The sequence below is a fragment of the Acomys russatus genome, chromosome 27, assembly GCF_903995435.1.
Source record: "Acomys russatus chromosome 27, mAcoRus1.1, whole genome shotgun sequence".
Taxonomy (NCBI): Eukaryota; Metazoa; Chordata; class Mammalia; order Rodentia; family Muridae; genus Acomys; species Acomys russatus.
Window position 1 is genome coordinate 7,126,735 of NC_067163.1, and position 14,157 is coordinate 7,140,891.

Below are 14,157 nucleotides of genomic sequence, written 5' to 3' on the forward strand. Positions count from 1 at the left end.
GCGCTGGAGGATTGTGCTGGCAGAGGCCAGAGGAGGATCCGGGATGGGCTTGGAGGACAAGCATCAGAGTGAGGCAGTCACTTGTTAGTGTAGACATGAAGGCAGCAGACACCAGACACGTGGGGCTGTGGCTCCTGGATGAGTCCAACATGTGGGGTCTAGTCTCAATTCCAGTTCAGAACCTTGACTTACACACAAGGTCACCATGGGGCTTTACACAGAGATGGAATGAGAGATCTTTCCAGAACTGTAGAAACCTTAGATGCAGGGAAGGACAGAGGAGCCGTCGCTTAGGACCCACCAGGATTATCTTGTCAGATGTTTGTATCTGATGTGTTACACGCTGGCTTCTAGGAAGTTCTTGCATGTTGACTGATGGAAAGAAACTACCCAGGAGCCAAAAACTGGGGATCCCTGAATTGAGAGTTGCATCTAGCAATGGAGAAAAGATGGGATTGTGATGGGGGGATGGGTGGCAAGGGAAGGAAATGGAGAGAGAGGAAGAAACTGTATACTGGGGGGAGGGCATAAGACTGCACTGGCCCATAATGTAGTCAATGCGAGGAGTTAGTACAAGTCTGAGGGACACAGTATGAGATCCAGGAAGCTGCACCCCTGCTGATTCCACACTGCAGCCAGTGAGACTGGCTACAGCATCTGAGAAGGAAGCCTGGCTCTTGGCACAGTTGACATGAGGGGCTGTTCTGAGGACACAGGGAAGATGGCCTCAGACTCACTTCTCCACCACTGGCTTTTTTTTTTTTTTTTTTCCTTCCTTGAATAAGACAAAACTAAGGAGGGAGCTTGGGGGCACACTAAGGGTGGATCTGGAAACGCTACATGTATGTTCTGTGTTGGAGCCTTGGGCAGGACCTGCTCTGGGGGCCCAAGGGGGCCTTTCCTCACATGAATCTGTCAGCTGTGCCTATAAAAATGTTTGAGGAAGGAAAAATACTTTTAGCATTCTGAAACACTTAAATTGTACTTTAGAGCTGGGCACGGTGGCTCATGCCTGTAATCCCAGCACTCGGGAAGGCAGAAGCAGGTGGATCTCTGTGAATTTAAGACCAGCCTGGTCTACAGGGCAAGTTCGGAACAGCCAAGGCAGAGACTAAGACAGAGAAACCCTGTCTTGAAAAACCAAACCAAACAACCCTCCTGCAAAACAAACAAACAAACAAAGCAATAGCAACAACAAAAACCAAAAAACAAATTCTCCTTTAGACCCAGCTACTTGAGTTGCCCAGCTCTCTGGGGGATAGTGCCCCGCTTCAAAGCTACAAACACCTGTGGAGGCCACACTGTGCCCCTTACCCTAGAGAATAGGTAGAGTGCACAGTCTCCTGCTCAGGACACTGCTGTGGTCTCCTCAGGTCACCTACAGTGTACACCCCTCATGTCATTTTCCTCTGTTCACCTCTCCCAGGAGCCACTGGGTGGGAGGGAGGCAGGCAGTGCTGGCCCACACATGTGCAGCAGCATCCCTTTGACCTGCAGTGGCTGCCACCCTCCCCAGCACAGACAGGCTCTCAGAAGCACATGGGGACCATGGCTGGTGCCCAGCAGATGGGGACTTAGGCTGTTGGTGCCAGAGCCTATACTTTGCTCAAGAACATGTCTGTTTGCATGGCGAAAAGCATCAAAAACACAACACAGAGGAATCATGGTGGTGCCCAGTGCAAGCTTGGTGCCCACCAGCCACCCTGCCCCTGGTCATCATGGGCGTTACCTCTGTTGACTTCCAGTCTATCTAGGACCCTGTCGCCTTCAAGCTCTAACTGCCCTTTTGCCTGTCCCTGTTTGGCCACTGTGTGATGCAAGCTGTGTCTCCCCTGGGTAGCTGTGAAGAGTCCTGGCTAGACTCTGCTATGCTAGTCTCAGTTCTGGGCTGCTTGCCTATGGAAGGTACACTCTGCCTGGTGACCTGTGCGGACAGTTTCAAGAGAGCATAGAGGTGAATGAGACTTGGGGGGACAGGGAGGCTGTGATGTCAGCTGGGGGGAAGGGGACAGGCAGACTGTGATGTCAGCCAGTCCTGTCCCCTGCCCCATGAGTGATAAGGCTTCAGCTGTTCTCCTGCCCTCCCACCGCACTCTGGTGCCCTGATATCAGTGATGGAAATGGAGGTCCAGTGGGCAGGCATGACAGGACCAGCCTCCACATGACCAGGCAGCAAGGACCACGGGGACACTGCTGGTGCCTTCTTCCAACTGCTTCATCTCTCCCCCAGTCACCTGACCTCTGGTCCCCAAGGTTAACTGAGCATCTCACACTGAGCACCGGTCTGTAGCTAACAGGTGGGTGGGTAGCCCTAGGAGGAAGACACATCAGCTTAGATGGGAGCTCAGAATAACAATGGAAATTTAAAAATTATTTCCTTTATGTATATGAGTGAGTGTTGTGCCTGCATGTATGTCTGTGCACCACATACATGCCTGGTGTCTTCAGTAGCCAGAATCTGGCATGGATCCCCTAGGACTGGATTTCCAGATGGTTCTGAGCCACTACATGGGTGCTGGAAATTGAGTTCTCTGGAAGAGCAGACAGTGCTCATAGCTGCTGGGCCATCTCTTCAGCCCCGATAAGAATGGAATTTTAAAAATGCTCTTCTCCAGCTGGCAATGAGGGTCTCTGATGGCAAGAGAGTGGCCACTGCAGCCACACCCCACCCTCCTCCCCTCCCTTCTCCTTCCTCCCTCCCCCTCCTCCTCCTCCTGTGGTCATCCAGTGAATTCTCTATGCCCCTGCCCCTGCCCTTTCACCTCTCTGCCCTGTCCTTCTTGTATCCCCTGCCCCAGTGCCCTCCCATCTTCCTCCTTCCTTCCTTCCCTCCTGCCACCTTGCCTGTTCAGTATTTCCATCTCTCCCTTCCCCACCCACTAGCTCTCCCATCTCACACTCCACTTTCCAACTCTATGCCCTCTGGCCTTCATGCTATTCCCCCTCCCACCCTCACTGCCGGGTTGGTTCCAGAGCAGTGGAACCAAGCCAGACAGCACCTGCTCCATGGTTTTCTCATACATCATGGGTGTTTTCAGTGTGTATGTAGCTTGCCATCCCCCCTCTCCTGCAGCTCGCAACCTCTCACCTCAACCTTACCCCTGTGGACACAGATCTGAGTAGCCTCAGGCAGCACCGAATCCAGGCTTCCAGACACCAGCCCACAATGCTCAGCACAGGCTGTTGTGTCTCTTGTCTGCACAGCCCAGTGCTGTTGGCCTGGGATCCTGGGCCTCACCCTCCCTTCTGCCACCCCCACGAAACTTCAGCTCAGACCTCCAGGCACACCCTGACAGCTGGGTGGAACTGATCAGCTCTCACCCTCCCAGGTGTATCCAGGCAGCCTAAGGAAGCTGGCCTCGCTGGGTTGGCACCAGCAGCCTGGGCCACTCCCACGGGGCTATTCAGCAACTGGGCTGGGTCTTACCCAACTCACCTGCAGCAGCAGTAGCTGCCGGGAGCCTGCAGGAGCATAGAATCCATCATGTCCTGAGTAGGGAGATCAAGGCAAAACAACTCCCCACTTCTCGTCAACCTGGAGTCCAGAAGTCTCAGGTGGGTCCTGAGACTGAGACCTCTGGTCCTTTTGAGAACCTAGAGACTTCTGTGAACCAGCCTGAATCCTGGCACCTGTGAGAGCAGGTGAGCTTCAGCTAGCAGGCTTGGGACAGGTTTAGGGTACAAAGGTTGACAGCACTGTCCAAGGAGTCTTGTCTGACACCCCAACAGAGGTATCTCCTGTCCCACCCTTGTTGTTCCTGTGGCCACAGTGTCTGGTGTGCTGGGAGCATCCTGGAAGACAGACATGGCCACTCCCTCTGTGTCCCAGCTCCTGTGGCCTTTTTTATTTGACTTAAGTCCCACCTGTGTTTGCTTTTTGAGATGTGGATCTGCCTACAGCTGCCGGCCTCACCGCATTGCTTGGTTCGTGAGATGCAGCTGTCCCTCAGAGGTGGTTGCTCTGCCTACAGCCTTGGTACTGGGCCAATGGCCTCTCCCTTGTCCTACAGAGCTACCCCTCCTGAATCCCGGGGTGGGTGAGAGATGGTTCGCCATCCTAAGCCCACTGGACCTTGGGTTGCTGGCCTCTTCCAAGCTCAGGGAAGCGCGGATCATCCAAAGCCACTGGTTCCCTGGGACATGTGTCTCTGATTTCTCTGTTGGGTCTTCCTCTTTAGCTAATCAAGATGGGCATGGGTGGGCTTGCAACAGTGCTGGTGACTCTGCTCTGTGGCCTCCAGGAAGCTGGTTCTAGGCCTGGTGGTACATTTTTCCAAGGCTCGGGGTATTTCCAGGCTCAGTCTCAGGCCTGGGGCCCCTCCCTGTTTCCACCCCTGTTGTCTGTAAATACCACCTCCACAGTCAGGGATGCTGTGTTAGTTACTTTCTGTGTTGTCATGATGAAATACCAAGAAAAAGAAAACCAACTGAAGGAAGGAGGGAGGGAGGGAGGAAGGGGAGAAGGAAGGAAGGAGGGAAGGAGAGAGAGGGGGAGGAAGGAAGGAAGGAAGGAAGGAAAGAGGGAAGGAAGGGAGGGGTTAGTTTGGCTCCAGGGTAGCCTGTCATGGTGGGCAGGGCCCTGCAGCAGGGTCTTGACACAGCTGGTCACTTAGACCTGCAGCCGGGGAGCGGCGAGCAATGGCTGCTCGTGCTCAGCTCGCCTTTTCCTTTTTATTCATTCTGGGACCCCCGCCCATGGGATGGTGCAGACCCCTCATTTGGGCGCCTCTTCCCATGCCAGCTGACTCAATCAAGGAACTCCACTCAGACATGCCTTGAGGTTCATCTCCTAGGTCCTAGATCCCATCAGTTGATAACATTAACCACTGTCACAGACACTGTAAAAGACAGGAATGAGAAGTGAAGGTCAGCTGAAGGCGAGCAGAACCCTTCCTTCCACTGCTCATCGCTGCTGTAAGAGGAAAAAAGCTTAAATCCATGAAAAACACTGGAAAAAGGTACACAAACAAAATATAAACATAAAAATACCCAATGACTGTCTTCCAAGGTCAGGAGGCTCAGAAGTGGAGACAGTGTGGAAAGCCACGGGTAGGGATAGGAGGCTGGGTGGAGGTCCCTGGGGACATGGTCTCACAGGTGAGCCGCGGCATGTGTTTGGAATCGGACAAAAGGGCTGGCCTCGGTGGTGCTGATGGCTCTCAGGCTGCACTGCCGCGCCGGGGTGAGATTGGCTCTTCCTCTGAGGTATTTGGGGTCTCTGACTATGGTACTGTTTCCTTGCACTGTCTCACTGAGTGAAAAGCTGTTCTGGGGTTTCCAGCCCTGGTCACAATGCACCTGTTTTCCTCCCAGAACTCTGAATTCCATGCATTAGAACGTTTATCCCTCGGGCGCCCTGTGTGTCTACAGTGTGTAGAGGATGCAGGACCCCGATGACCTCGGGACGGGGTGCTCTGCTGGGAGCAGGAAGAATCTGCTTTAGGACAGAGCAGAAGGTGTAATGCCATTACCTGTCCCTAGCTCGGTCTTCTGTGTGGAGGCTTGGCCCTCTGGACTCACCTGGAGGACAGGTGCAACTTGGTGGCAGCAGCCCATATCATTGGTCACACATGTCCCAGGCTCTAGTTCTTTTGGGACGGACTGATCCACATCGATCACTTAAAGTATATGTTTAGAATATGCTACCTCTGGCCCAAAAGATTAAGATCGAACACTGTTCTCACAAAAGACTTGAGTTCGGTTTTCAGCAACCCACACTGGGTGGCTAACAAACACCTGTAACTCCAGCGTGCGCGATTTAATACCTCTAGCCTCCTCAGGTACCTGCACTCACGTGCACCTGTCCCCACGCAGACACATACGCACGCACGTAACTAAAAATAAAATAAATATTTGTAAACTAGGACAGTTGAAGTCCTATGTGCCAAATACTGAAATCTGGTTGATAATGCTGTTTCCTCACATAAATAAGGAGGTCCAGCCTCCCCTTCTTCATGGGCACCAGGGCCTGGAGTTCTTCTCAGTGAAGAGGTGAATTCAGACATAACAGTCAATTTCCAAACTTTTAACCCAGTGGCTCTCGGCCTGTGGGTTGCACCCACTCCAGGGTTGTGTATCAGATGTCGTGCAGGTCAGATATTTACGTTAGGTTTCATAACAGCAGCAGGAGCACAGTGATGAAGCAGCAACAAAATGCCCTCATGGCTGCGGGTTGGAGGGGGTCACCACAACGTGAACATTGTATTAAAGGGTTGTGGCACTGGAAAGGTGAGTGCCACCGTGAGTGAACAGTGTAGTTGGAGCCTCAGGAAGGCAGGCTCTCCCTCCTCAGGGCCTTCTGCAGCATTCTTCCTGAGTCTTCAGTCCCTGCAGGACCTGTGCTCTGGCTCACCAGCTTCCCTGTATGTGTTGTCAGGTGGAGGCATGTCAAATTACGTGTGTGTGTGTGTGTGTGTGTGTGTGTGCGCGCGCGTGCGCGCGCCTGCCTCTGTGTATGCATCTGTGTGTCAGTGTGTGCATATGTCTGTCTGTGTGTCTGCATTTGTCTGTGTATGTTTTTGTGTTTCTTTGTGTGTGGTATGGTGTATGTGTGTGTGAGTCTGTGAGTGTGTGTGTGAGAGTGTTTATGTGTGTGTGTGGTCTGGTGTGTGTGTACATGTGTATGTCTGTATATGGGTGCACATGTGCATATGTGTGATGTCGGGGGGGTATGGTGTTTGATGTATGTGTGAGTGTCTGCGGTGTGTGTGTGTGTGTCTGTGTGTGTGTATAGTATAGTGTGTGTCTCTGTGTGACTGGAAATGGAATTCAGCGCCCTGCACATGCCAGGCAAGGGCTCTTCTGCTCAGCCACACCTTAGCCCTCAAATTCCCTCTTGTCACAGGTGCAAAAGGCCTTGCTGTCAGCAGAGCCCCTCCCCCAACACACTGAGTGATGTGCGTATCTTAAAGCCAACAACTCCCCTGCAGAGTTTTCTGCCCTGGTGGCAAAGCTCTGGGTCTCCACTGGGTGGGAAGTGTGGGCCCCGGGCTCACATCCTCGAGGGTGTGGGTGTGGGTGTCCTTGTGGAGCATCTGATGGGGAAATGACATGAAATGACAGCTGTCACCCCAGTCTTTGAAAAGTGTGACAAACTCCTCCGTCTGCCAGGGGCCTGCAGCTCACTGACTCCTGGCCATGGCCCAGCGGTACACGCGTCTCAGCTGCTTCCCAGGCTGTGACCCTCCGTGGGTGGGCCTCATGGTCCAGCTGTCCCTGAGTGTTAGAAAGCAGTCACAGACCAAGTAAGCCATTGTCCCCACACTCTAGGCTCTCCTCCCATGGAGCGTCTATAGGGCTACCCAGCCACCTAGACCCTGGGTCTGGCCCTAGAGGCTGACCAAGAAATTCTTTCCTGCCCTTGGCCTTGCCGCTTTCCTGTAGTCTTAAACAGGGCTCTTGGAGCACGTCCCTGAACACATACATGCTGAGGAACCATACTTTCCCTTCACGGAGTTCATCATCGCTGGGGGGAAAGCCAGGAGGGTTTCTCCCTGGTGTGATGAAGGACGCTTTAGGGCCTGTCACAAAGCACGGGAGTGTGAGAACACAGCACATGATTGCTGCCACAAGGGCAAGGCCCCAGTCACCAGTTGCCTGGGAGTCATGTCATCCCCAAGCCTTTAAGGACCACAGGAAAGCAGGGAGGAGGCTCCTAGAGACATGTTGGTACAGTGGCTCTGTGCTTCCCACTCCTACCGCCCCACCAACCCCCGCTCCCCGAGGCCTAGTCAGTGTCTGATATTCATCTGTGGCATAGCATGCTCTGGGGACAGTGACCCAAAGCAAAGAAAAGATGGGAACAGAGTTTAGCCACATGGGGCCTGGCCACTCACACAGATACTCTCCACACTCATGCTAACACACAGTGCAGCAAAGGGGGTTCTTGGATTCACACAAGGAGTGGGCTCAGAGGGCAAGAGGGGCTGCCCTCAGGAAAGGTGACCTTGGAGAAGAAGAAGAGTGTGGGTTGGGAAACAAGTGCAGGGTTTGAAGTGTGCTTTTGAAGTGTTCTCTCCCAGCTTTCAGGAGATGTGCCCTACCCTGGAAAGACAGCATAAGCTCAGAGGAGCTTCTTCCTTACCTGGGAATCTGCTTTCTGTGGAGCTGAACCTTGACCATCTCAGTCCCTTGTGTCCCTAGGACCTAAATGACAACGGGTACATGGGCACTTCTGTAATGGAGCACATCCCCCTCCCAGTGGGCTCTTTCCCAAGGTCTGTCGGCTTCTCTGACCGTATTCAACAAAGACATAGCAGTTTCTAGGAATCCCACTATGGCTGTGCGCTGTGCCTTACTGTAGACCCAGAATGGATTTAGGCTGTCACCTGCTCTTCTCTGACATCACCTGCAGTGGGGCTCCCCATGTCTGGTTGTTCACCGTAGGATGCAGACGAATGCTCAATGTACTTCCAGTACTCCCCAGTCTTTGCACTTGGCCATGAATCTGCTGGGGGCTGGGCTGCAGATGTATCTCTAGACACAGTCTGCAAATAAGACCAGGACAGTGGTCTTGGCATGGTAAGATGTCACTTTTATGTCATTCTGAAAGTGTGGGCAAGGCTCATGAGCTGTGGCTTTAGGGAAGGAGGGAGTTGCTCAAGTCAGGTGGTGGATGGTGGCCTACAGGTCAGACACTGGGCCTTCTGGAGCAAGCTGAAGTGGTCAGGACCTGCAAGGAGAGACACGACTTCAGTGTGGTGACTGAGTTTTCTCCCTAGAAGGGGAAAAGAACTCATGAAGGGAGTGGTCAGGACCACGAGAACATCTCGAAGCATGGACACAGGGTAGCAGCTGGCCCCTCTCTGTGCGTCACAGTGGGCCTGGGTGTGGTCTCCATGCCCATGAACGCTGCTCACTCGATGAACCAGTGATGGGCCATATGCCCTGCAGATCTCTGGTCATTGTGCACACTTAAGGTGTGGCAGGCATAGGGCTGGGGACACACAGAGCCCTGGGGGAGAAGAGCAGGCAAGAAGGGACTGGCCAGCTCCACAGGTCTTGCTTCTGTCTCCAGGCACCTCCCTCTGTCACATGGCCCCTCCTCAGCAGAGGGCAGCCCTGCACTTCCTCCTGCCTCTGGGCTGAGTAGCAAGCCCCTGTGTACGAGGCTTGCTTCTTAGAACTATACCGTTGCTTTCACTCCAGATGTGTCTGCTGCAATGTGAGTCCCTGAAGTCACCCTGTGCCTTCACTGTCCTTGGGCTCAAGCACAGTAGGGGACCATGGACCTTCAGTGGCCTCAGTCGGGGTGGACCTTGGCAACTTTGAACATGTCTCCACAAAGTAGGTGCATGGGGTGGGTTATACGCTCGTCTGCCTTGAGTTTGAGGGAACTGGACATTGGGCAAGGGAAAAGGTGGTTGCTAACCCACTGTGCCATGACTCATGCCTTGACTGGCTCTGGTGGCCCCAGCAGCTGTCCTGTCTCTGTGAGCTGATGAAGCAAGTGTTACCCTATCAGACTACAGATGCTGATGGAGAGGCGGAGAAAGATGAGACTGACAGAATTCACCTGGCAGGTGATACATCACCATCAAGGACAGGGTCAGGACAAGGGGAAGGCTGAGGGTAGATTCTAGACTAGGAGCCTGGTAGCAGGGAGGAACACCAGATGCCTGTGAAGCAAGCCCTGTTGGGGTCAGCTCCCGGGATGTGTGCCTAGCCACCAGAGTGCCCGTGCAAAGGCAAGAGGACTCAGGTGAAGGAAATGAAGAATTTGCCATAGATAACATTGGGGACCCCAACAAGAGTGAGAGGTTTGAAGAAGCTATAGCTGCTGAGGTGATTTCTGACCCTGGTGGGGACTTGGGACCCAGAGGCTGTCACATGGGTGCTGCTGTTCAGAGGAGCAGGCTCAGGGGCAAGTGAGAGATTCCAGATTTACTGTGTTTGCTCATGACCACCTGGTGGCTGCAGCCTCAGGGCAGGGGTGGTGGCTCCTGTTCAGGAAGATGGAGTCTCCAAAAGCACCGCGAGAGCATTCTCATTCATGTCACCGGCTTTCGCACTGGGAAACTGAGGCCACAGACGGTGTAAAGTGAGCCTGGGCTGCAGTTAGGCCTGGAGCCTAAGAGACCCCATTTCTGGACCCTTCTCCACCACCACATTGTCCACCACCTGGAGAATGGGTGAACCCGAGGGTCACACCCAGAACAGTCGCCTGTGTGGGGATGTGAAGCCTCCCGCCCAAGGGCTGTCTGAATGGACAGACCTGCCTCTGCTTGGAGCTCCTGTGGCTGAGGGCCTGCTCCTGGGGCTATGTGGGTGGGTAGGACCTGCCTGGGCCTCTAAGGCTTAGGTCCCAGTGCCCGGCTGTCCCTGTGGATAGAACCTGACTGAGATAGGGCCCCTGCAGGGAGGGTCCAGACAAACAACAAGGCGCCTGGCTCTGCAGCCGGCAGGACTCAGCTGCTGCCTGACACTCAACGGTTAATTGTCTGCAGCAGGATAAGTGAGCTGATTCTAGCTCCTTAATCAGGACATCAAATCCAAATCAAGGAGGCCGTGCAAGGAGCTGTAGCAGCCGCAGACTGCTGCAGCCCTCTGCGCTCGGAGGCAAGCACTGCGTAGCAAAACCAGGGAGGCGTAGTGTCCCCACTCAGTAGCCCAAGATGGAGCTCCACTGGTTTCCTTTGTGCACCCCAGGCTGGCTTGCCAGCAAACAGGTCCTCGGCTCCTGACCTGTGGTGAGGGTGACAGTATGACTTTGAGCCTCATCTCCCTACTGTCCCAGGACGTCACGGCCCTGTGGCTCCTGCTGAAGACAAGTGCAGGTGCGTAGGGCTCTGCTGGGTCCCTGTTTCCTCAGGAATGAGTTTGCTATCGATGTAAGAGGCAGGGGGTGGGGTGGGGCAGATATGTGTGTGACCACTGAGTGGGGGACGAGAGTCCAGGTGGGCTTGTTCTGGTGCTGTGGTCCTATTGTTGGCTGGGGACTCTTAAGCTTGTGGTTCCTATAGCAGGGAACAGATGGGGGTGGGGCTCGGGCTGGCTAGATTATAGAGAAAAACCGCCCATTCCCTCAGGGTCCGGGACGTGATGCCTTGTCCTTGGGGTCTGGGAAATACCCTTCAGACCTTACCTGTGGTCAGCAGCGGTTTCATCTGCTCCCAGATGAAGGGTGGCTGCACACCTTGGGAGGCTGGGAACAAATGATCTCCTTTGTTTAGGATTTTTCATGGACATGCCGGCTGGCAAGTAAAAAAATGCCGCCAGAGCCAGCAGCGTGGCTTTGGTTTCCTCCTAGCAGGAAGACCTGGCAAGTGTTAGCCCCACAGCTGCCCGTTTGACACCAGAGCCAGGGGGGCAGCAGGATACAGGACTAGATGGCCGTGGCCTTTGGGCAGTGAGATGGCGGCTTCCTGGGGGTTTCTGTAGTCTCATTCAGAGCTGGTTGTGCCTCTGTGGGAGGGTGGGTGCTGTGAGCCGGAGCTAGCTGCTTGGTGCTGGGCTTTGGCACTAAAAGGCACGGGCCCCAAGGGAACGGAGCACAGTCATCCCAGGGAAAAAAGAGAACGGGCCCAGCAGAAAGGAAGTAGCTTGGAGTTCCTCCATTATCTCTAAGAGAGGAAGGGCACTCCTTTTGAAGCATTTTGTCATAGTTACGACTCCTGGTGGTATTTCTGCCAAGCACTGATGCATGCATGACCCATAAGGGGTTTTTGTGAATTTTAATGAATCAGCCCTCAGCTCCATGATGACAAATAAATATAGAACATCTGATTTTTCCAGTGAAGCTGCTGGGGACAGAGAGCGCACGGTAGAGGATTCTTCAGCATGGCAGAGCAAGGGGCCACACAGAATCACATTCGATTTCGGCTTGTTTCTTAGCCAGGCGAAGCTCCAGATCCTTACGGCTCCCTTTCAATTCTTGGTGCATTTGTATTGTGTGCTGTAGCTTTAAGATATCCACCACTCGCAGGACTTTTGCAGGGGTTTGTAGACTAAGGTTAGGGTTTCTGCTTTGGCTTCTGGGACTGTTTGTTAGAATTCTGAAAGAACAGCAGGTAGTCCATGTGATGAACGCCACCACAGACCGCTGTAACTGTAGTTTCTCTAAGTAAACACTCTTCTGTGGACACCCAGCACCTAGTGCTTGTTAGTGCCTGGGCACTCAGGGGGAACAGGCTTGGAGCCCTGCCCCCGAGCCAGGGTGGGAAACCATGAGGTTATCATGGCTCCTGGAGAATGGGAGTAGCATGTTGGAGCATACATACTCAGCCCACGCCTATCGGTGATCCCTAAGGCCCACAGGTGTGTGTGACCCCCCTACCAGCCCCACCCCCATAGCACACTGTCACTCTCACAGAGCCTGACTCTCTCTGTCTCTCCTTGCCATACTCTGGTTTCTCGACTGATTTTGCTCATCATCTCTGAGTGTCTCCCCCTTCCCCTCGCCCCCCCCCCCCCCCCAGCCATCCCTTGCCCCCTCAGCCATCCCTGTGTGTGTCCGTGATTGTTTTTGTTTGAGAAGCTTCTCTGGTGAAGGTTGATATAATTGTTTTCAGGACTTAATAGAGATAAGAGTCCCTCTGTGCAGTTTAGGGGAGGACCACAGACAGGATCCATCCCATCCCAGGAGGCTCTTAGCACCAGGCCATGGGGAGCCCAGTGTCCGTGGGAACAAAACATTGCTCTCTGCCTGGGGAGCAGGGGCTTGTGGCTTAGGAGTCTCTGCACTGCCCTCTCTGAGCTGTAACTGAGCAATTCTGCCTACAAGTCATTGCTTTAGGATGGGTAGGAAAGGGAACAAAGCACCCACTCACCTGCTGCCACTAACCCTCAGCCTGGGCTAGCCCCTGCCAACCCCTGCCTGCATCAGCACTGAAGGCCCACTGTGTGTGTACCGGGGCACAGTTATCCCCTGAGGTGGCATGTGGGCTCCTGGCCAGCACCTGTCATGCTGTAGCTCTACCCCACCGCTCTTCACATGCTGTACCTCACCATGCCAGGACAGTCTGGATGCTTCTTCAGATATGTGTTCCAAGACTCATGCTCTTCCTGTCCTGAGCCCAGAGGTGAGCATGGCCAAACAGCCATGACTCCTGGACTGGCATGTTTGGAAACTCAGCATCTGGAATCCAGGTCTTTCTGCCTCGCACTCCAAGGGATACCACGAGCTTTCTGCATGGATGACGTGCAGGGCAGGATGAAGGGCAGGATGCAGGGGCAGGATGCAGCGATAGGAAGCAAGGGCTGGAGCATCCAATTAGCAGGATGTGGCTCCGCCTTGTTTGGATGGGAACCATCTTGGTAGCACCTCTTATGTCTGGGCTGTGGGCTTGGTTCTGAAGTATTGAGTCATTTGGAGGGTGGCCAGACCCTGGTGCCCACTGACCTTGCATCTCACCATTAGTCCCCCTAGGCTGTCTCATCAGGGATACATAGGAAAGGTCAGAGTGCCGCAAGAACCAGCAAGAATTCCGACACCGTCACTGCCTAGGCTCTGCTTCATTGCTGGCATCCTTGAGGGAAAGGCCAAGGAGAGGCTGGTAGAGTGCTGGTGTCACTGCCTTGTGGTGATCTTGATCAAGGGCATAACCAAGGTGACCCCTCTCCGCAGCCTCCTGTGCACTCACCCACTGCCGCCAGGGAGCCTCTGAGACCTCAGCTGCAGCTACCATGCTGGTGTTTTTAGCTTTGGCCCTTGTCGGCCCCCGTGGGCCAAGGGCAGGGTGGCACTGTGTACTTGGCAATGTCTTCATGAAGCCAGGGTACTGCTGTCAGCAGCATTAGCACTGGCCACAGGCTGTGCTCCCCAGATGGTGGCCTCCAGCCCACAAGGTGGGAACACTCATCCCTCTTTCGTATGAGGAAAAGGCAGACTGCCCAGTGCTCAGAAGCGCGTGGTGGGCAAGGATGGTACTTAGAATGCATCCCTCCCTCCTGCAGGCGGCTTCAGTGTCCGTTTGCTTTGTGTCTGGAGCTTCTGAGTCAGCATTGCATAGCAGGGATACTACCAAGGCACCAAGGTCAAACACGGAGCATCACCAACAGGAGTCTGAGTCCACAGCTCTCCCTTTCGAGGTCAACACAGAGGATTGTGGAGGGACAGGAAGGCGTCACTGCTGGTGGGAATGCAGAGCAGCAAGGGCCTCACAGAAAACACACTAAAATAGAAATACTCTATGACCCAGCTGTGCCACTCGTAGGTCT

The 14,157-nt window shown here is 54.0% G+C and overlaps 1 protein-coding gene across 6 annotated transcripts in view; it reads left to right on the top strand.

Annotated features, from left to right (window-relative positions):
* Positions 1-14,157, top strand: part of Mcf2l (MCF.2 cell line derived transforming sequence like) — a 106,232-nt gene that overhangs the window by 20,955 nt on the left and 71,120 nt on the right. Inside the window, exon 1 of one of the 6 annotated variants that reach the window (XM_051170010.1) lies at positions 10,497-10,775. The exons of 4 other annotated variants lie outside the window; for them this stretch is intronic. In XM_051170010.1, the coding sequence (XP_051025967.1) occupies positions 10,703-10,775 (73 nt within the window). In that variant the 5' untranslated portion in view covers positions 10,497-10,702. Of the gene's footprint in view, positions 1-10,496; positions 10,776-14,157 lie in introns of those variants that run through there. One more of the 6 variants, XM_051170013.1, reaches the window with a different exon arrangement.